This window comes from Rhinatrema bivittatum, chromosome 1 (assembly GCF_901001135.1).
Source record: "Rhinatrema bivittatum chromosome 1, aRhiBiv1.1, whole genome shotgun sequence".
Classification (NCBI taxonomy): Eukaryota; Metazoa; Chordata; class Amphibia; order Gymnophiona; family Rhinatrematidae; genus Rhinatrema; species Rhinatrema bivittatum.
The window spans coordinates 307,007,317-307,029,763 of record NC_042615.1 but is presented as its reverse complement, the minus strand read 5'-3'; the positions used below and the strand labels follow the sequence as shown (position 1 = coordinate 307,029,763).

Here is a 22,447-nt window from a genome sequence, read left to right as displayed (position 1 = left end):
CCTTAAGCAACTTCGTTCAACAGTTAGGGTTCCCTAGCATTCATTACCATTGGCAGGCTAGGACTTTGCCTACCCACTTTCCCACATTTGTTGACACTGTATGTCCTAAACCAGTAAACAAGCATGAATTGTTAAATGTTTATCCACTTGCAAAATGGCACAGAGCTGTTTAAGGTTTAAAATCTTGATTTGGAAAAAGTACTGACACTATGGGAAAGCTAAGGGAGTTTTATTTTTATTTTGTTGAAATAAGGAAATAGATAAGGACAGATTACATTGTGAAGTATGGGAAAATATGTGTCATTTAATAGGAAAGCAAAGGCAAGAAGAAAATATCGCAAACATTAACAGCTTATAAGCACTGCTGCAGTTTGCAAGAACGTGAAGTGGAAAGTGATGCACCTAAGGAAAAATAGACCCAAGCATGGGTGCACGATGATGGGAAAAGGAAATAGAGCTCTTGTGGACAATACATTTGAAATTCACAACTCAGTGCCCAGTGGCAGTCAAAGAAAGCAAATAGAATGTTAGGAATAATCCCAAAAGGAATGGAGAATAAAACAGAAAATATAATATTGCCTCTGTATTGAGCCATGATGCCGACTGCACCTTGAGTATTCTGTGTAGTTTTCATCACCCAATCTCAAGAAAGAAATAGTGAGGCCAATATTCAGGAGGCCGTTTAGTGGACAAGATATCCCGCTAAGTTTAGCCAGATAACTTGTCCCATATATTCAGTAGGAATAAATGTCCCACTAAATATACTTGCTTAAAGTTATCCAGCTTCATGTAGCCAGATAACTAAAAAAACATAAACGGCCATATTTGAATATAGCTCTTTAGGTTTTTAAGTTATCTGGTCTTGTGTGGCAAGATAATTTGCTACTTACATGGATATTTTCAAAAGATATGCAAGTAGGTGGCGTTTTTGCCTCCAAAAACCCCCAAGAATTAAAGGGGCTTTTGGCTCGATTTGGTGTCTCCTCCTGGTACACTACACAAGGTCGAGCATAAACCTAATATAGTGTATGCTTCCAGCGCAGCTTTGACAAGAAGCTGTGCTGGAGCTCGCCGGGAGCAGATAAGTGCTGACTCCACTCCTGGTGGGGATTTGTGAGCTCAGGAAGTGGGGGGAAGGGCCAGGGGGTTGGGGTGCGGCAGCACGGTAAATGAGAATGGTGAGGGGGGAGAGGGATGGGGAAGGTCCTGGCTTCACAGGTTGGTCGGATCAAGGGATTTGTCAGGGATGGACGACCAGCATGTGATGGCTTCATTAAATTTTAAGATGTGACATGGGGGATATAAAGCCCAATAGGGTTGCTTTTATAATTAGATGGGGAGACATCAAATCAGGCCGAGGGCCCCTTTAATTCTTGAGGGGGTTTTGGAGGCAAAAGCGCTACTTACCCGGACATCTTTTGAAGATATCTGGGTAAATAGCAAAGTATCTGGCCACACAAGGCTGGATAACTTTAGACCTGCTTCCAAACAGGTCAAAAGCTATCTGGGTAACTTAGGACTAGATTCATCATTCTGCTACAAACCATGGATTGGCCACTGTCGGAGACAGGATGCTGGGCTTGATGGAACTTGATCTGACCCAGCATGGCAGTTCTTATGTTCTAATATAAACATGGATGAAACAAAGAGGTTAAAGCTGAGCACAGACAGAACTGGTGCACCTGAGTTGCACCAAGATTCTTTTCCTAGATGGTGACACCTACCTAATATGGAACCCAGCACATAGGGATGCATATAGGGAAGAATAATCTGGATTATTCTTCCCTATATGCATCGCTATGCACTAGTCCACATTAAATTTCATCTGCTATTTAGACACCCAATCCTCCACTCTCACAAGGTGCTCTTGCAATTCCTCACAATCAGCTCGTGATCTAACACCATTGAATAGCTTTGTGTTGTCTGCGAATTTGACCATCTCGCTCTTCACTCCCTTTTCCAGATCATTTATGAATATGTTAAAAAGCATTGGTCCCAATACAGGTCCCTGGGATACACTGCTATATTTACCTTTCTCCATTGAGAGAAATGACCATTCAGTTGTGCTTCTGTTTCCTATCCTTTAAACAATGCATAATTGGATATTGCCTCCTATCCCATGGCTTTTTCATTTCTTGATGAGTCTTTCAAGAGGGAATTTGTTAAATGCCTTCTGAAAATCCAGATACACTACACCAATTGACTCACCCTTGTCCATATGTTTAACACTTCCAAAAAATTCTAGCAGATTTGTAAAGCAATTCTACATGGGTACTTGTATCCATGCATCTTTGGAAGTGTTCCCAGGGAACTTACATAGGTAGTTTTAAACAATCAGAAGTACCTGCATAGTTTTGCCTAAAAACGTACCTGCACAAAAAGAAGGCAAATATTTTGGGGGGACAATAAACAAAGCAAAACCACCCATATAATTTTGCTTTGATTATTTCAGCAAACCCTACAGGTAAAAACTACCTGCAGGGTTTGCCTAGACTGTAGGTAGCTTATCCATCCCATAATCATGATCCACTAAACCCTTTCTCATGGGAAATACCCAAATGAAGGGCAGAGCTTAAGAGTGAAGTCCAAAATTTGTAAAACTTTGGTTATTTCAGCCTATTCAAATGTGAGTCAGCTAAGCTGAAATGTTTTGTTAAATAGCTTACTAAAAAAAAAAAAAAAAAAGATTGTTTTTCAAATGCATACATTTTGTTTTGCAGCATATTTTGCCCACAAAAATTGCAGCTTGAAACCATGGACCTTGTAGGCAATTTTCAAAGGGAAACTACTTTGCAGCTACAAAAGTACCCGTGGACTTTGCAGCACTGCTAGCTAATAAAACTTGCCCCCAATTTGGCAAAATGATTCCATGAACTCCAGGACAATTTGCCTCAGTTCCAAAATCATTCTGCGATTTCTAATCCCATTTTTCCTATTCAGAAAATGTGTCTACACATCTTTGCATACTCTTGGATCATAATTGCAATAAATTGCTTCAGTGTTTAACAAGTCGTCTGACTACCCTTCTTGATGGGCCCAATGACATGCTATAATTTCTTTCCCCTTCCCAGTTCTTCAGATGTTGATACTAATTTAAATGGTGCTGAGCTCTACAACAAATGGGAATGGGGTGTTTTGGGTTTTGTTTTTTTTTAAGCAAATTGAAGATTTAGTGATGTGTTTTGATAGATTCCTCTCTTGGCAGCATACAGATAGTATAATATTTAATCACAAGCATGCACAGCTCTCCAATATCTTAGAAATTTAATTTTGTTATAAATTATGCTTAAACACCTGCCAGGATTATCTTCATTGATGAAAATAATAAAGTGTATCTTTTCCTTAGTGATGATGAATGAAAGCAAAGGGGAATATTAAAATTAAATCTTGCTACAGATGAAGCTGGTACGACACCATCTTGCTGCAGACCGTGCCAAGAAACAAATGAATATACATTTCTCCAGCTCTTTTTCTTCTGAGCTGTGCTGCATATCTGTCTGTTCAAAACTTAATTATATAATTCACAGTATGGCTAGTACACCTATGCCATGATCCCATTCTCCTAAGGCAGTTTCTCCTCGGCTAAGATATAAAATATCCCTTTATTTATCTCCCAAGGTGAGACTTCTCTGGAGTGTGCCGGTCTTAGTAAAGGCTCTCACCTCAGCGCCGATCTGGGCCTGGGAATGCCTGTTGTTAGTGGGACAGATCTTTACCTGAATAGAAGTTTCGTGTCTCCACCCGTGTCGTCTTCTTGCTCCCCCTTCCCACCCCATTTCATTCACAACAAGTTAAGGATTATTCAAGTGCATGGTGAAAAAGCAGAAGTAAAATTTTTTTAAAAAAGCTTACCTAGTCCTAGTGAAGGCTGCTAGAGTTTGCTTAGTTCTTCTTCCACAAGGCATTCAAATCTTCCTCTCTCCATGCCTAGCCCTGTGGCGCAAAGGCCTCATCCTGATGCCAGGAGCTCTAGTCTCCCTCCCCATGGTACTCATGCCATCACCACCTCTCCCCCATTCATTAAGATTACAACTTTTGACGTTTTAATTTTCTTTTTAAATGTAATCTCCCCTTTGAAAGAGGCTCATCTTCAGATACTGCTGCGTTTTGACCATCCGGTGCAGTGTGCCTGGAAAATGCATGGCCTTGTACTGTGAGGTACAGGGGCCTAAAGGTGAACATTTAAAAAATAAATAAACAAAACCGGCCTCGCACCAGGAATTGTTTTAAACAAAGCAGTTCAGCAAATACAAGAATAAAACAGTCTGAAGTACACAACCTGGAAAAACTGTTAGTAGTGCTGCAGTGGTTCGGTTCTTGCAGCTGTGGCAGATCTAAAACTAGACCAGGCACAGTCCCAAAAAGACAAAAGTAAATCCTTGATCCACTTGAAGCACTGAGGCAAGACTTTGGGGATCCCGCCTTGTTCTCTCAAAGGTATCATCTTCCCTTGAAACCTTTGGAAGTAAGTTGGAGGCTAGAAACTACAGGATGGTTAGATTAATCTCTTTGGTTAGTAAATTATGGGATCACTGCTAAATCCAATAAATTACAAGATCCCAGGCGGCATGGTTTTACCAGGGGGGTAGGTCTTGTCAGATGACAATTTCTATGACTGGGTGACCAAAGAGTTGGATCAGGAGAGAGCATTAGATATGATGAACTTGGATTTCAGTAAGGCCTTTGACATGGTTTCACACAGGCGACTTATAAATAAACTGAGCACCTTTCATTTGGGCCATAAAGTGACTGACTAGGTTTGAAATGGATTGAGTGGGAAGAAACAAGGGTAGCGATAAATGGAGCTCACTCCAAGGAAAGAGGCATTACAAGTGGTTTACCACTGGGATCAGTTCTTGGACCAGTCCTTTTCAATATTTTCATAAGTGAAATTGCTAAAGGACTGTCAGTAAATGTTTGTGTTTTTGTGGATGATACCAAAATCTCCAACAGGTTAGACAGCCAGGAAAGCACAGAAAACATGGGGAGGCATCTAGTGAAGCCTGAGGTATGGTCTAGAATCTGGCAGCTAAGATTTAATGCTAAAATGCAGATTAATGCATTTAGGTTGCAAAAACTCAAGGGAGTGGTGCAGTCTAGGGGTTGAAATACTTCTAATGCATGGAACACAAGCAGGATCTGGGGTGATCAAATCTGATGATCTTAAGGTGGCCAAACAGGTGGATAAAATAATGGCAAAAGCCAGAAAGATACTTTAATGTGTAGGGATTGGAATGGTCAGCAGAAACAAAGTGATTTTGCCATTGTCTAAGTCTGATGAGATCTCATTTGGAATACTGTATATAGTTCTGGAGACCACACCTTCAAAAGGATATAAACAGAATGGAGTCAGTCCTACTGAAATGGCTACTAAAATGGCAAGTGATCTTCATTGCAAAGCATATGGGGACAGACTTAAAGATCTAAATATGTATACCCTGGAGTAAAGGAGAGATTTGGAAAATATGACAGATGATAGAGACATTTAAATACTTCAATGCATAGGAGGAGGGTCTCTTGCAACAGAAAGGAGACTCTGGGATGAGGGGCCGTGAGATAAGGTGAAAGAGTGTATTCTGAGGAGTATTTCTTTATGTGGCACCCCCCTTGGTTGGCCACTAGATGTCACTAGGTCCCTACATTCATCCCACCACCATCTATGAGCCTTCCTTCCCTTTCAGCCCCTCCCGACCTGGAGGGTTGCAATTAGTTGCCTGCTCTTATTTAGTGCAGCCATTTTAGTGTTCCTCTGAGTCATCTTGATTTAGCATTAGAGCAGTGAGGATGCAGTTTTTCCATTCCTTGATGAGGCCTCTTCTCTGTGCACACCCTGCCAGACGGTTATCATGTATTTAATTGCAGTAAGATAGATTTTTGCCTGATTCCCTTGGGGTAAGGGTCTCTCAACCCAGTGGACTGAAGACCTGTGAGCCCCCCTTCACCCTAGATCGGGCAAGCACCAGTGACAGATCCTTCTGTGTGAGAGTTTTGATGGCCAAGATGTATTCTGACTTTTTTTCAGAAGGGATTCCTGCTTAAACCTTGTACCCTTTGGAGAAGGCTCCCCCCTGACACAAAGGACAAGGGCTAAAGATCTGTGAGCTTTAATCTACCCTCTAGATGGGGCAAGCACCAGTGTTCGAAAAGCAGCAGCCACTGAGAGATTTTCAGAGAGCAAGTATTTGGATATTGTTTTTATGGGGAGGTTTTTGATTCACCCTCTTTCTCAGGGTTCCGGGGCTGGCATAGCCTAAGCCTGGTTCCCATGTTGTAAAGACTTTTCCTCCAAGCAAAGTCACCAGTACCATCATCGAGGAGAAGGACCAGGATCTTATAATTTCCCAATCAGATCTCCACCCCATAGGACCAGGACAGGCTGGGCACTTGTGAATAAACTGGACTCAGGTAGGACTTTTCTATGATGCGGGGACCCCTTTGTTAGGATTCTGTGATGTCAGAAGGGGTGTGAACCCTGGGCCTAAGTGAGAGGTGGTACCAGCCACAGGGAGGAGCCCCGTGAGCCTCGCTGTCAGGAGGCTGGGTCTCAGCAGAGGAAGGCACAGAATGAATAGAGTCTTTATTAAAGAGATAGAAGCACTACCCATGGAGCGAGGGGTGCCAGGGAGAGAGAGTCCACACATGCCCTGAGACACAGGGTCGATGAGATAGGTAGTGCCCTGAGGGAATACCTTCATAGCGCTGGTAGTAGTCCATGAAGGGAGTATACTGGAGAGGTCTCCTGTAGAGATGTTAGTGGCCCGCGGGGCGGGGTACACCAATACTGTCCTCGGTAAAGATGGTAAAACCTTCAGTGTAGGAAATGCAGATGAAGCCCTCAGGTGACAGTGGTCCGTAAAGAGAGAAGCACAGTTGAGGCCCTAGGTCGAGGTGGTAATGGCCCGCAGTGTGGGGTACACTGGTGAGGGTCCTCGATCGGTCTGATAGCGGTCTGCAAGGCAGTGTGCACCTGTGAGGTCCTCAATAGCTTGGTAAATATCCATAGAGCAGGCACTTCTGACGGAGCTCTCTGTAGTGATGGTAATGGCCCGCAGCACGGGGTACACCCAATAGGCACTTGGTATGTAGAAGTGATCTGCAGGGCGGAGTACTCACAAGGTGCGAGTTGGTTCCAGGAAGCCCTGGAAAACGGAGCAGACGGAGTTCCAGGCATCAGGCCCTCTGAGGAGCGGATAGCCAGGACGAGAGAGAGGCCCCTGAGGAGCGGGTACCTGAGATGTCCACGTTTGAACTAGAACGCAGGGTCCTCAGGAAGCGAGGCAGAAATAGCAAGGATGTCACTGTTTACCAAATCATCTTTGGAGAGGGCCAGCAGGTCGCGGGTACCTAGCGGATGCTGCCAATCTACCCCATGGAGTTAGGGAGGTGAAGAAAGAGATGAGTAGAAGTGGTTGCAGCCATCTGCGACCGACAGGCGTAACACCTTCCACTAGGATTCCCACTTGGCCCACTGGGAAAGCTTTTGTACACTTTAAAATCACTATGGGAAACTTTGCCCTGATACCTGAGAGATAAAAGACACCTACCCAGAATAAGAAAAACATCTCTCTGTATCAGTCAGCTGTAATGTCATCTTTATTGAGAAATGAACTTTAAGTGAATTATTACAGAATCAGTAAACATTTAATTTAACACCCAGTGCCTTGTCCTGCCTGTTTTATCTCAGCATCTCATACTCTGGGGTGCACCAATGAACACAACACAGGGAGAAACACACCAATGTCTGGACCATAAGCGAGAGCTTCCCCTTGGGACTAAATCCCCCCGGTAAGGGTTACATTTATGGAAAGGGTGGTGGATACTTGGAACAGCCTCCCAGTAGAGATGGTATTGGCAAGGACAATATCTGAATACAAGAAAGCATGGAACAAGCACAGGGGATCGCTGAAGGAGTGGTAGGGATTATAGAGCTCAGTAGTTGTATGGATGAGCAGACTAGATAGGCCATATGGTCTTTCTCTGACATCATGTTTCTATGAATTCAGGAAAATCCAATTCTCCCATTCCAGCATACCTGGGAACTTTCCAGTTGTGACCACTTTGAGATTGCTGTTGATTGCAGGAGGAAGGGGAAGAAAAATAATGTATATCAGCTTTCTTTCTTCCACCCAGGGACGGTTTTGCGCTGACGACCAGCCCAGGGACTCGCCACCCCGGCCGGCCCCGGAGCTACCACGTGGTCTGCCGAGCGCGGCTCTGTCATAGCCGCACTCGGCAGACCACGTGACTAGAGTGACCCGCCCACCGGGGGATGCCCGATCTCCAGATAGGCCAATCCGCCCCTGCTTCCACCCCATCTACCACAACCATTACCACTTTTCCCCCCTCCAGGGATGACTTCTGCATTATTCCCCTTCCTCCTTCACTGGCTCCCAGCACTCTTTGCTCCCACCTTCCTATCACAGTTTCTCAGCTGAGTCACAAGTCCTGAAATCATAGGTGCACCCTGAGCTGTGTGATTTGCATCCCCTAAGACAGGGGTGGCCAGCTCCACTCCTCAAGAGCCACAAAGAGACCTGGTCTGCAGGATATCTACAGTGATTACGCATGAGATATATTTGCATACAGTGATGGCAGTACATGCACGTGTATCTTGTATATTCATTGTGGATATCCTGAAAACTAGGCCTCTTTGTGGCTCTTGAGGACTTGAGTTGGCCACTCCTACTCTATCAAAATTCTCCCCACATGCAATATGTGCTCCAGGCTCACCATTCCTTTTCTATTTCCTGCAAGCTTCCTGAGGAAGGGAAGAGTTGTGAGGTTGGAGCAGAGACTCCAAAGCAGAAAACAGTTGATCTGCTCCCTTCTCCAGCCCTTCCCTTCCTGTTCCTACAGGCCTCCTGAAGTGGAGGGGCTGGAGCAATAAACAGAGAGGCCTAGAGTTTTCTATTGTTTCCTGGAGACCTGGCAATTGATATGTAAGAGGACCCCCGAATTTGCCCCTTACTAGTGAAGGAGCTCTGGCAACCACATGCAGCAGCCAAAGTAAATAAATGAGCTGGCTGTCTACACCACACTATCTTGTCACTTTTCCTGTACTTGTATATTGAGGGAACTGGTCAATTTTAATGGGTTCATGTGTGTCTCCTCCCACTCTCATGCTTTGTTTTCAAATTTGGAAGAGAAACTGGTGAGGCTTTCAGTGTTCCCCTAGCTCCTCTTTTGGCCATATGAGCCCTCTGCTCTGTGGAGACTGGTGTGCCACACAACAGTTTATTAATGTAGGTGTGCCCTGGACTTAATAAAGTTGGGAAAAACTGTTTTATTAACCTTCTTGTTCAGGTGCTATTTCATTCAAGGCTGGATTATTTGCAGTAACTTGCTCTCTTCTCTCCTCTTGCCTTCTGCCTCTCCAATTCATTTTGTGCACTCGCTAGCTTCTTATCAGGTTCCATAATGAATATCAGGTCCTTATAAGTTTTGCATCAGATTTCCAAGGATTCATGAATTTTTCAGTGGATCCTGCAAAATATCTTATAGATGTTTCCTTTGCAGGAAATCAGTGAATTTTGTCAAACTCAAACCAGAGTGAAGTCTGTCTCTTTTGAATTTGGCTAAAATTATTTCAGACATCCCTATTCTACACTTCATGCTTTGGCCTTGCTTTACCTTTTCTAAAGTTTCTGATCAGCCTGCATACTCCCTACCAAGTGCTCGATTCACAATCCCTTCTCTTTTCTCTCTCTGTCCTCCATGTTCCCGGTCTTGTCCTTATTAGTTCCATCTCGTGACTCCTTCTTTGTGATATTTCCTACCATTCTCCAGTTGTCCTTTCTTCTTAAACAAATAAGCATGGGTGTGGCTTGCTTATTGCGGCGGTTACCACCCCTAACTAAGCTAGATATTTCACTTAGATGCAGCTCCAACACTGCTCTTTGCATTAATGGTGGGGGTGGAAGGGAAATAGAACCAAAGGATTACTAAGAGCCAAGAGTAACAGATAAGTATGAGAAAAAAAAGTGTGAAGCTTGCTGGGCAGACTGGATGGGCCGTATGGTCGTCTTCTGCCGTCATTTCTATGTTTCTATGTTTCTTCTACCTCTTCTTGTTAAACTTCTCTTTCAGTCCCATTTTGACTTTAGCGTTACAAAATTACATATTCCCACCATCTGTTATGCCACACCTATGTCAGACTCAGACACCCCTGACTGCTGATTGTTTTAGCCTTTGCTTTATTAATTATGTTTTCGCTATTTTCAAAACTGGGCATACTGATATGAAGTCTGTGGGTACTTTTACCACATGGGCTATGCACCAAAGGGGAAAGTACGAGCATACTTTCTTGTTGAAAACTGCCTTGGGAAAATATATGTACATAGATTTGCACCTGCTTTTTCTGTATCCATGAAAATAACATGCATAGATATGATATTGTAATCTTTGTGCATTATTTCCCTCCATCGACCTAAACAAACCTCCAGAATTGCCTACTTTTTATCCAGCTAAATGTATATGTTTTGTTGATCCCCCAAAATGCGCTTTTAACAGGGTAATGGCTGAGAAATTTTCAAACAGCCAATTTACCTGGGTAAGTCAGTATTTATCTATTTATTTATTTAAAGTTTCTTATATTCTGGCTATCATAAGACCTAACCATTTTAAGCAGATAACAATTTAGCATATGCATCTTATTTTACACCAACACAAAACCAATAAAACAAAACAGCATAAAATTATGTCCCCCAACCATCCTAAGTGTTAACTAATCAAATGTTTGTTGAAAGAACAGAGCCTTTAATTGTTCAAAGAACAATTTATAGTCCTTAAATTCTCTTAGTTCCAGAGGTATTCCAAAGGGCCATTCCAAATCCAATTCAATTGCTGATCATGTATGCTTCTGCATCTCCTGTAATCAGGCTTCTTGAATAGATGGTAGTACCAATAAGTGCTTATCTGAAGACTGCGGCAAGTGGCTGGGATAGTAAACTTGCAACATGTCATATAAATATTGAGGACTCTTATCTCTTAGCACTTTAAAAACCAATGAAACTACTTTAAAAGTAACACTTTGAGCTACTGCTGTAAAATAAGGGCTATATGGCCCCTGGGTGCCCATGCTATAATTAATTTTGTTGCTGCATTCATCTGAGACTGTAGTGGGGGTCTTAGGCACCAAATTCTGAAAATGCCAAAAAACTGGGATTCCCCCCACTGCTCTTGCTTTCCAGGAGAAGAAAAAGGAGGAAACTCCTTGCCTTAAGTTCTCTGCTTATGGATGCCTTCGTCTTAAATATGGCCCTGAACTGTAGGGCTTTCAGCCGACAATTGGGAAGCCCCGTGAATAAAGAGTTACAGTAATCAATCAACAGTAAAATAAAAGCGTGGACAGTAATGTGAATATCATTGCTCTATAAAATATATTTTAGGCATCTAACCAGGCACAACTCATAAAAAGCTGATTTTCATACAGCCTTTAACTGTGAACACTCGCTGAAAATAGCAAGAGGTACACTATATACCCAAAGGTTAGGCAAACCTGAATGGGGAACAGAGCAGTTCATCTGCAATGCCAGTAATTTGGCCAAGTTTAATACCGATCTATTTTGCTTCAACCAAAAATTAATTGTCAGACAATTCACTAAGATTGTCATGGACGAAATCAAGCTCGTATGAATGGGATACAACAGCTGTATATCATCAGGATAAATGGCTTTTGAAAACTGTTCTGAACTTAAACTAAATTAATAAACTACAACCCCACTATAAGCTATGCAAATTGCATTGGAATGAAAGTGACTGCCCAAAGTCACAGCTAGTCAATGGCAAATTACAACAATCTGAGGATCCAGATTTATTCTTTTGCCTGAAATCTAACATTTTGGGAATTTCTCCCTTCTTCTAGGCATTGAGAAACCAATAAGGATCAACTGAATATACTACTAAATATACTTTGCACCTTATCACTGGTCTGCTCCCAGCTGGGCAGTGTCCTAACTCATTATAGACTATAACCCCCAGGAGCCTCTTCTTTAAAGTCTCAATCCTTCTTTCTCTTCTAACATTCTCTTTCCATTGTTCTTTGTCACTAACAATTGACTTGTTCCATGTCTGCAGCTTGCTTCTAAGCATCCAGAGCCTTGGTTCCTTCCACAACTGTTTGTTACCAGCAAGAGCTAAGGATTTTGTTTTTGCTTTTGTTTAGATTCATATGTAGATATACAAGGATTCAAATTCAGATTGGACCCTTTATTAGCACTTGCAAAACACTTGTTCATAATATTATGTTACTGTAACAAAAGTGCATTCCTCCAATATTGCTATTATTATGTAGGAATTCTAACTTTACCAAGAATTTTCCTAGCATATGCTTTTATATTTGTTGAATGCTCTGCACCTTTTGATTAAGACCCAAATATAGGATTTTAGCCATAAGTTCAAAGATAGTCTCTTCTTGGCTTTTTGACTGAGACTAAGAATCTGTACAATATGGGAGGTTAATGTATTGCCACTCAACCCCATTAGAAGCATGACTTCATTGCCAAAGCAGGAAGATTAAACATCCTTCTTAACAATGTTGAATTGTCTTATACCAACTTTACTATTAAATCTGTATTCATGCCAGACTGATGTCTGCAGAATTCAATTGATGAAGTGGTTTTCCAATAGAATGGGAGAAAGAATATGCAACCTATATCCGATTAAATGTTCCCATTGCCTCTTTAAATGACTTGCTTGGCTAAGTGCCTTGCTAGAATTTTCTGCAATCCCTGAAATCTAAAAGAGTTCCTCAAACAAGCCTTATTATTACTATAAATACTTTTTCCCACTGTACAGGTCAGCTATGCATTCAATGGTTATATCTTGTTTTTATGATCCTTCTCAGTATTTATTCTTTTTCCTTTAATTCCAATCAGGTACTACACAGAGAATTAGTCCTCCAACTTATTCCAGAACCTTGATGTTCACTGGTGACTATCCATCAGCTCAAGAGAACGTATATACTGGTAAGCAGATAAAAGGAGGAATATTTTGTATGTTGTGCAGGACATTTCTCATTCTTCATCTGAACTGAATAATAAGTAAAAAACATAAGAAGTGCCATTCTCATTCACACCAAGGGTTCATTTGAACTTAGCTTCCTATAGCGGCCAATCCAGATCTCTAAGTAAAAAAAACCACGGCCCGGTCAGTTAATGCTCATGGTGACAAAGCAAACAGAAACAAAAAAAACCACAAACTTACACAATAATGAACAGGACAGCAACAAAAACAAAAAACAATGCATTAGATATTAACTAGCTATTGCCACCCTTGTTAAACCTTTCCAGCAAAGTTATACTAAAGACAGTCAATGAAAGTGAGAGAATAAAGATAGGCTTTTAGAGATTTTCTGAATGTTAGGGGTCTTGTTTTACTCTACCTACTGCAGATCTGGGATTTTATTGCCCAGGCTATGAGCATTTAGGATCATAGCTTTCCATCTCTTCTCCCTTGACTTGTTGCTCTTTCTAATTACCTTTTCTTCTGTCTTGATTAAATGTGGAATGTTGAGCTGATTGATTTTGTTATTTTTTCCTTCCATCTCCTGAATTACTTGGGGGCAACATTCCAGTTTCATTGGCCATCTTTGGATACCCCTATCCTCTAGTTTAAAATGCTTGGTAATGTATGATATCACCTTACGGGTCTTGCTGCTTCTGGTCCCTGATATATACCACCTTATAGTTCTTGGTGCCACATGCCTACCTGTCAAATATGATTGATTTTTTTTTATTTGGAATTAGAGAATTAGATTAAAGAAGAGCACACATTGTCATTTACTTGAATTTTTTCTCCCAAAATCTCAGAATAACTTTACAATGCCAAAAAACATGGATCAGAGTGTCCAGGTTCAATTTAAATTTCCAACATATCTTAGATGAAGTCAATCTGATCTCAAAAGCCAAAGATGGAGATATATGCGCTCTGTGTAAAAATTTAAACTGTAGCTCCCATAGCTACATATTTAAAGAAATATTCTGAGATCCTCTGAAACATGATTTAATCTCATGATCTGTAATATTAAATGTGCTTTCCTTCACCCATCTAGCAGTAATCAGTTTGTATACTGATCCAAGGGGCCACTTTTGCAAATCTTTATACATTAAAGATATAGATATTCTTCTACGTTCCATATGAAAGAACTCTTCTAAGTTAACCACTACATCCTGTGATAATCTTTAGTCTGCAATGTGTGAACATAATGTTTTGTTGGTAAGAAAGGGTAGCAGTCTGTCTGTCAATCCAAACTGATCACACAGCTACTGAAATGATGTTTCCCCATCTACAGCAAGTACTTTTTGCAACATAGTAATTCCCACTGCATACCAATTACTAAATAATTTTGATTGAGTGCCTGGGGAAAAGTCCAAGTTCCCTCTGAGAGGCAAAAAGGGAGAACTAACCTTGGACAATTTCAAAAAATCTAGGACCTTACACCACGCCCAACAAATTGGAGAGAGTAATATATTTAAGTGCATTTTAGCAAGATGGTTAGACTCAGCATGAAGCAGGTATCGTAAATCTAGGAGCTTCACAAAATGTTTCTTACTTTGCAAACAAACACATATAGGGCCTCATTTTTTAACGCTAGCGCAAACGTGCGCTAGTGTCATCGGGGCGGAGTCGGCCCCAGAAGAGGAGGAGTCGGGGCATGACCGGGGCCGACCCTGTGAAGAAGGCGCAGACAGCGAAAAGGTAAGGAGCCTTTTCACTGCCTATTTCGCGCCCAATAACTACACTTTTTATGGTGTAGTTATTGGGCGCGACACCGGCAGCGATCGCACCGCGGAGGTGCGATCGCTGCCGGCTAGTGCAGGACCTCCCCCCCCCCCCCCTTTCGGCCCCCCCGCCCCTCATTACCGCAATTTTCTAAAGTACCGCAGGCCTGCGATACTTTAGAAAATGAGGCTCATAGCTTCCTCAAATATCAAATCCTGCAGTATCCTAAGTAAATAAGCTAAATTATATGTTTCCATATCAGGACAGCCAACCCCCCACTGTACCTATTCAATTTAAGCTGTTATAAAGCAACCCTTGGTTTTTTGTCATTCCAGGAAAAACCCCAACTTTCGGATATCACCATACCTCAGCCTAATCGGTAAAATTTGGAGAATATATAGCCATTTAGGGAATATTATCATTTTAAAAAGGTTTATCTGACCAGTCAAAGATAAGGGTAGATATTAGAGATGTACAAAGCCCAAACCTTTTGGTTCGGGCTTTGTTTTCGGCCTGCCGCATGAAATTTTGTATTTCCCTCGGTTCGGGCCTTTTAAATTTGGGGGGACCCGAATTTAGGATTAGCGCGCACTAACACACTAAACCCAAAAATGAAATTTTTCCAAAATTTCGGGAAATCTTGTTCAGGTTTCAGGCTCCCCGAACCAGGACGAATTAGGCAATTTCGTTGAAATTGCCTAATTCATCCTAGACAAATGCACATCCCTAGTAGATATTGCCAAAATTGGAGTTTGGCCTTAGTAAAAGTTAAAAGAGATAAGATATTAATTTGATAAAGCCATTGCAAGTCAAGTGTCATTTGTAAACCCAAATAGCGAAAGGGACCAGAAACCCATCTTAAGGGAAATTCCCCAGTCTATTGCCCTTGAACAGTGGCAGGATAAGCCACAGTCTCTGACTTATCCACGTTAAGTCAAAAGCCATAGAACTGTCCAAATTCTTTGAAAATCCCCAAAATGCAATCTAAAAAGGAGGTAGGATTAGTAAAAAAAAACTAGTAAATCATCTGCAAAGGCAGCATATTTAAAGTCACAAAACCAAAATTGAACCCTTTTATCCACCCCTCTAAGAGAACAGTTTGTTTCAAAGGCTCTAAGGCAAGCAGAAACATTAGCAAAGACAAGGGACAACCTTGCCTAGTACCCCTACCTATCTTAAACACTGTAGAGGTTTCCCCATTAGCGAGAACTATTGCTTGTGGGTTGCTGTACAGCAAACCTATCACTTTACCAAAAAATCCATCCAAACCCATGTGGTTCAGAACCCAAAAGAGATAGGTCACTCAACCCTATCAAATGTTTTTTCAACATCGAAGCTAACCACCATAAGTGGAGTAGTGGTTTACTTGCAAGAAAGAATGGCTGCAAAAAGCTTTTCAATATTCAACAATCCATATTGTCCCCTAACAAAGCTCACTTGGCTGCTCTCAATATGTTCCAGCAAATACAAAGCCAGCCTATCTGCCATAATCTGAGCAAGTAGTGTCTGATCAAAGTTGATCAGAGAAATAGGTCTATATGAAGCTGCCTGAGTGAGATCCTTCCCTGATTTAGGGATTATTTTAATTGCCACAAAATTCATGCCATCAGGATATTCTCCTTTTTCTATTAAGACTGCAAAGGATCTACATAGCACTGGTGAAACTCACTCCAGTAACATTTTATAGAATTTAGCACTGTAACCGTTGGGGCCAGGAGCCTTCAGCCAAGCTGCTTTTTGAACTCCCACTCATATTTCTTCTACTAAGATAGGCTTATTTAAGAAAGACCACGGAGATTCTTGAAATGCCCCCAATTTCAGTTTCCTGAGAAAGTTTCTACAACTCGAGCCATCAAAACCTTCCAATGTATACAAGCCTTTATAAAACTCTTCAAAATCTCAGCATTCGAGTTAACTTCCTGCCCCTGAGCATTTTTCAAGTATGAATAAATCTAGAACCAGAGGAAGTTTTAAGCAGATTTCCTATCATTTTACCGGATTTATTATTGCATTGATATAGATTAAATTTATAATACATAAGACTTTTAGCTGCTCTCTGATGTAGAGTTGAATTCAATGCAGCCTGGTTAGAAAGATGTTCCTCTTCTTTTTAACCAAATTATTTTTGGCAAATATCAGCTTTTGCTTCCTCAGTCATTTTTCCAGATCCAAAGGTTTCGTGTCTAAATCTTTCCTATGTTGTATGATATAGGAAATAATGTTCCCCTGCATGACTGGTTTAGCAGCACACCAAAATAAAATGGGATCCTGCACATGCTTCCCATTATGAGTAACATATTCTTCCCATTTTTCCTTTAGAAATGCCTGAAAACAAGTGTCTTTAGCCAAATAATGACATTTCCAGCTTTTACCATTCTTATGCTCCCCAGGAATCCTAAAATTCACCCAAATAGCATGGTTGGATACTTTAATTTCTCCAATTCCTGTTCCCAGTATATTAGAAAAGCGATTTCTTGACATTAAAATATAGCCTCTGGACTCTGAAAAGATGGCTATAATCCTTTTCCAGGGTATGCAACACCTTCCAGGTGTCAAGCAATTGCAACTCAATGGCCATGAGATATTCCTTCAGTTTCCTGCAGTTTGCCATAAGAACATAAGATATGCCATACTGGGTCAGACAAAGGGTCCATCAAGCCCAATATCTTGTTTCCAACAGTGGCCAATCCAAGCCACAAGTACCTGGCAAGTACCCAAACATTAGATAAATCACAAGCTATGATTGCTTATTAATTACTGTAATAGCAGTTTATGGATTTTTCCTCTAGGAACTTATCCAAACCCTTTTTAAACTCAGTTACACTAACTGCTGTAACCACATCCTCTGGCAATGAATTCCAGAGCTTAACTATGTGCTGGGTGAAAAAGAATTTCCTTTGATTTGTTTTAAATGAGCTAATTGCTAACTTCATGGAGTGTTCCCTGAACCTTCTATTATTTGAGATAGTAAATAACTGATTTACATTAACTTGTTCAAGTCCTTTCATGGTTTTGTAGATGTCTATCATATCCCCCCTCAATTGTCTCTTCTCCAAATTGAACAGCCCTAACTTCTTTAGCCTTTCCTCATAGAGCAGCCATTCCATGCCCCCTTATCATTTTGGTTGCCCTTCTCTGCACTTTCTCCAGTGCAGCTATATCCTTTTTGAGATGTTGTGACCAGAACTGCACACACAATTCAAGGTGCAGTCTCACCATGGAGCAATACAGAGGCATTATGATAGCCCCCATTTTATTTGCCATTCCCTTCCTAATAATTCCTAACATTCTGTTTGCATTGTTGATTGCCACAGCACACTGAGCTGATAATTTCAATGTATTATCCACTATGATGCCTAGATCTGTCCTTGGTGGTAACTCCTAAGATAGAACCTAATATTAACTACAGCAAGGGTTATTTTTCCCTGTATGCATTACTTTGCACTTGTCCATATTAAACTTCATCTGCTATTTGGATGCCCAATCTTCCAGTCTCACAGGTCCTCCTGTAATGTATCACAATCCACTTGAGATTTAACTACTCTGCATAATTTTGTGTTATCTGCAAATCTGATTACCTCACTCTTCGTACCCCTTTCCAGATCATTTATAAATATATTAAAATGCACCGGTCCAAGTACAGATCCCTGAGGCACTCCACTGTTTACTTTTTTCCACTGTGAATACAAACCATTTAATCCTACTCTCTGCTTCCTGTCTTTTAACCAACTTGCAATCCACAAAAGGACATCTCCTCCTATCCCATGACTTTTTGTTTTCTTAGAAGCCTCTCACCTGGAATTGGGTGAGATTTATCCAGGTCAGGATCCAATACTAAATTGAAATCTCCTCCCAGAAACACATTATCTTTAGTATTTGGTAATAATAATCTAATTATGTTTACAAAGAAAAGAATGATAATATTGGTTTGAGGCATATACATTACATATTGCCACAGGTTTTGTATGAAGCTCTGCAAGCAGAATGATATAGCATCCCTCGGGATCTCTATTATCCTGCTTGACTACAAAGGGCAAACTTTTCCTTATCAGAATTGCCACACCAGCTCTTTTTTGTAACTACTGGGGCACATCTCACCTCCCCCACCCATTTTGCTGTAACTTCTTATGTTCTATCTCAAATAAGTGAGTTGCCTGCAACAAAGCTATGTCAGCAGACACATTTGTTCAATACCGAAAGGATTTTAGTTCTCTTAATTGGTGAATTAATGCCACATACACTCCAGAAATCCATTCGTATATCTGTTTTATTCATTTATACTGTTAATACAATATGTTGCCGACATACCCAATAAATTCACAAAATCCTTCCCAGCTGAGGACTTTGTGGGGTACTTAAATGTAATTTTAAGAGTAAAAAAAAACTAAGCATCAAGATCAATACCACCTCATTACCACAATAAACTATCTCTCTTAGCCCACCCACCCTTCCTTTTTCGTCCCCAAAGCCCCTTCAATCCAACCCTTCAGAAACACCCCACATAACTGAGACTACCACTCAGCACAACAATCTCAACAAATCTCCCAGTTTTGCGTACCAGGCTTTTAAAATTCACCTTTAAAGCAATACCATAGTATTCTTTGATAACTATCAAGAACATCAGTCATCTAATAATTGTTGCTCCTATGTTTCTACCACTGTCTCAATTAATTTACCTAATAATTTGTAAATTAGCCATCAGTCTATAATTATGTGGCTTCTCAGGATCTAAAGACATCTTTTTTCTAAAGGCGTTTTAATGGAGTAGGAAAGACACACATTTCTCAAATATGTTTTTATTATAAGCTGAACTGCTTTATTCACACACCCTTGTCCCGCTTTAATCCAGTTTGAGGAGCACAGATCAATGCCACAGGTCATTGGTCTAATTTTCTGCAGAAGATAATTAACATCTTCCATGCTCATTTTCTCAAAACCTATAAAAGACTTAACAGGGGAAACTGACCTAATACTGTCAACCAGCTCTGTTGAGCTCTTACTCCCTAATGGTCCTTGAATCCTGGAAATTTTGTCAAAAAAAAAAAAAAAAAGTAGCAAGTATATTTGGTTCTAAGATTCTCTCTTCAGATTCTAACAGCAGTTGAACTAAACTTTTCAAAGCCCCTAATAATTCTTTAGGTTTATTCAGGGAGGAGTTAACTAAAGATGAATAAAAATATATTTTTGCCTCTATAATGGCAGTAAAATATTGACCTCTAGCTGTTCTACATTCCATTTTATCTAACATGGAGTGGGTTTTCCTCACCTCCCTCTGTATAGCTAATATTTCAATACCCTTTTCTCAATAAACCAAGCAGCAGATTTATTAAAATTCACAACCTATGAGTTCAGTGAAGCAAGAAAATTGGCTAATCTAAGAAAACTCAGAACTCCAACTAAAGACCCACTCTAGAGAAGACTTATCTGATATTCTAGAAGAAAAATCTACCAAACTTTCTAAAAACTCTTAAATATTAATCTTTTTCTTAAAAAAGATTCTTACTCAGCTTTTTCTTTAAATTTTCTCATCCCCTACTTACTAAATCAAAGGTTACCAGAAAATGATCAGTTCAAGACAGACGACATTAATTTAACATTTTTCATTTTTAACATATGAGCCTCTATATTCATACCAAATACGTAATGTAAAATGTTACCCACTTCATGAGCAGGTCTATCTACAAGCTGTAAAAATCATAGGGCTTCTACAACAATACAAAATTTTAAACATACGTTGTTCCCTACTGAAAGAATATAAATGTTAAAATCTCCCAACATCATTAACAGGGTCATCCATCAAAATGTATAAGGGCATTATTTTTCGCATTGTGCAATGCTTATGCAAATTCCAAACATTTAGTCAAAGGGAAGGAGTTTATAAAAACGAGGGACATTTAACATTGTGCGCAATGTAACGCATGTTATAATGCTAGAAATAACCTTTTTTCTTGGCATTAAGCTGTGCGATATGCCTGAAATGGGATGCATGATAAATATTGTGAATCCTGTTTTGGGCAGGGAGGGAAAGGTAGAGGAGGGGAGGTAAAGCTAGAGAGAGAAAGAGAGAGAGCCTCTGAGGTGGCATACAGATTAGTCATCTACTTATAACACTATAGGAGGGTCATCTAGTAACTCGAGGTGAGGTTTGGGTGATGTTCTAGGGTTACGGGGCCAGTTTTACATGCTCAGGCAGACATAAAAACAGCACAGTACACATCAGGTAGAGAGTGCATCAAGCTAGGGTGAGAGAACATTGTAGAAATCTCATCTTTGTGTACCTTTCCTCATTCCAAATCACATCAAATCTTCACTGATGTGTTCTATGTTGTTCGTACCTCTGATTGTGCAGGTAAAACTGCTCCCCTAGACCACCACCAAAATCTCACCTCAAGTTACGAGATAACCCTCCTATAGTGATATAAATAGTTGACTAATATGAGAGCCTTATAAAAAGTCTCCCTCTCTGTTGCTCTTGCGCTTATACTAAAATGGCATGCGTGGCAGTAACTCAAAAATGAAACTAACCACACCTCATTTTTTTTTTTTTATCATGGGTACTATTCATACAAAATGTATAGCAAATTGATGAATCTAGGCCTAAATTTGTAGGATCCAATCTAACATCTGCAATAATTTCTAAGAACTCTTTAACAGAGGTTATTCCTTGTTGAGGGAGTCTGTAAATTAATAGCAGATGATCATGCTTGTCTCTCATACTTCTTCCTAAAAGAATTCCAAGCCTTCCACCTGGCATACAGCCATACCTCTCAAAGCCACATACTATACATATATATATTGGTACCTTTCCCCAATGGCCATTTAAATATGGCTGGTGATGAATCAAAGAAACCAGATGGACAATGTTGAGATCCTAACAGCTTCTATCATACAGACCCAAGTTTCATAGAGGCATATTACATCAAGGTGGTTGTCCCAAATGGATCGTAAATTAATTCTGATTTCACAATTCTTGATCTTGTATTTACAAGGCCTATTTGAATTTTAATCATGATGCTCCTTGTCAAATTATGCATCCCCATTTTACAAGGCAAGAGATATCTCTCCCCTTTCATGTTCTCCAGAAATTACTTTGAAAAGGGCCATATATTCCCTTAATAGTGATGCCCTAAATGACTGCATACTGAACCTCCTCCAACTGTATTAGAGGCTCTACTCCATAAGCTATAAATTCCCTTATGTGATGTACTCACAAAGGAGAACCCACCTTTAGTTCACCTCTTTGGCTGCAAATCATAGAAACCTAGAAACATAGAAATGACGGCACACTGTCTGTGTGTGGACCACCTCTTCAATCCTGATCTGGTAGATGACATCACCGGTGGGCAAGGTAATCAGCATCATACTGCAGCTGAATTGACCAGGTATTTGGCCCCCAGGAATAGCAAACAAGTCTCCAGACTTAGGGTTGGACACCCATTCTCACTTGAATCTTGCTGGGTCTAGTTGGATTGTTGATTCTCTCTCTGCTTGGTGTGGGCTGCCTATTCAACCTTGCACCAGTAAATAATGTCACCAGTTGATGGAGTCATCAGCACCAGATTGTTGCTGGGTTGAACAGGTACTTGGCTGCCAAGAATGGCAGGTAGGTCTCTGGGTTCAGGGCTGGAACACCCATGTTCACTTACATCTTGCTTAGTCTGACTGGGTTGCTCATTCTCTCTCAGCCTGTCATAGGCTGCAGTAGATCATGTCACCAGTGGTGGGG

The 22,447-nt window shown here is 40.7% G+C and overlaps 1 protein-coding gene across 2 annotated transcripts in view; it reads left to right on the top strand.

The window, feature by feature from the left end:
• BANK1 (B cell scaffold protein with ankyrin repeats 1) overlaps positions 1-22,447 on the top strand; it is an 894,626-nt gene that overhangs the window by 206,967 nt on the left and 665,212 nt on the right. For both annotated transcript variants that reach the window (XM_029597059.1, XM_029597058.1), the window contains exon 3: positions 12,876-12,965. In XM_029597059.1, coding sequence (XP_029452919.1) covers positions 12,876-12,965 — 90 coding nt within the window. The remainder of the gene's footprint in view (positions 1-12,875; positions 12,966-22,447) is intronic.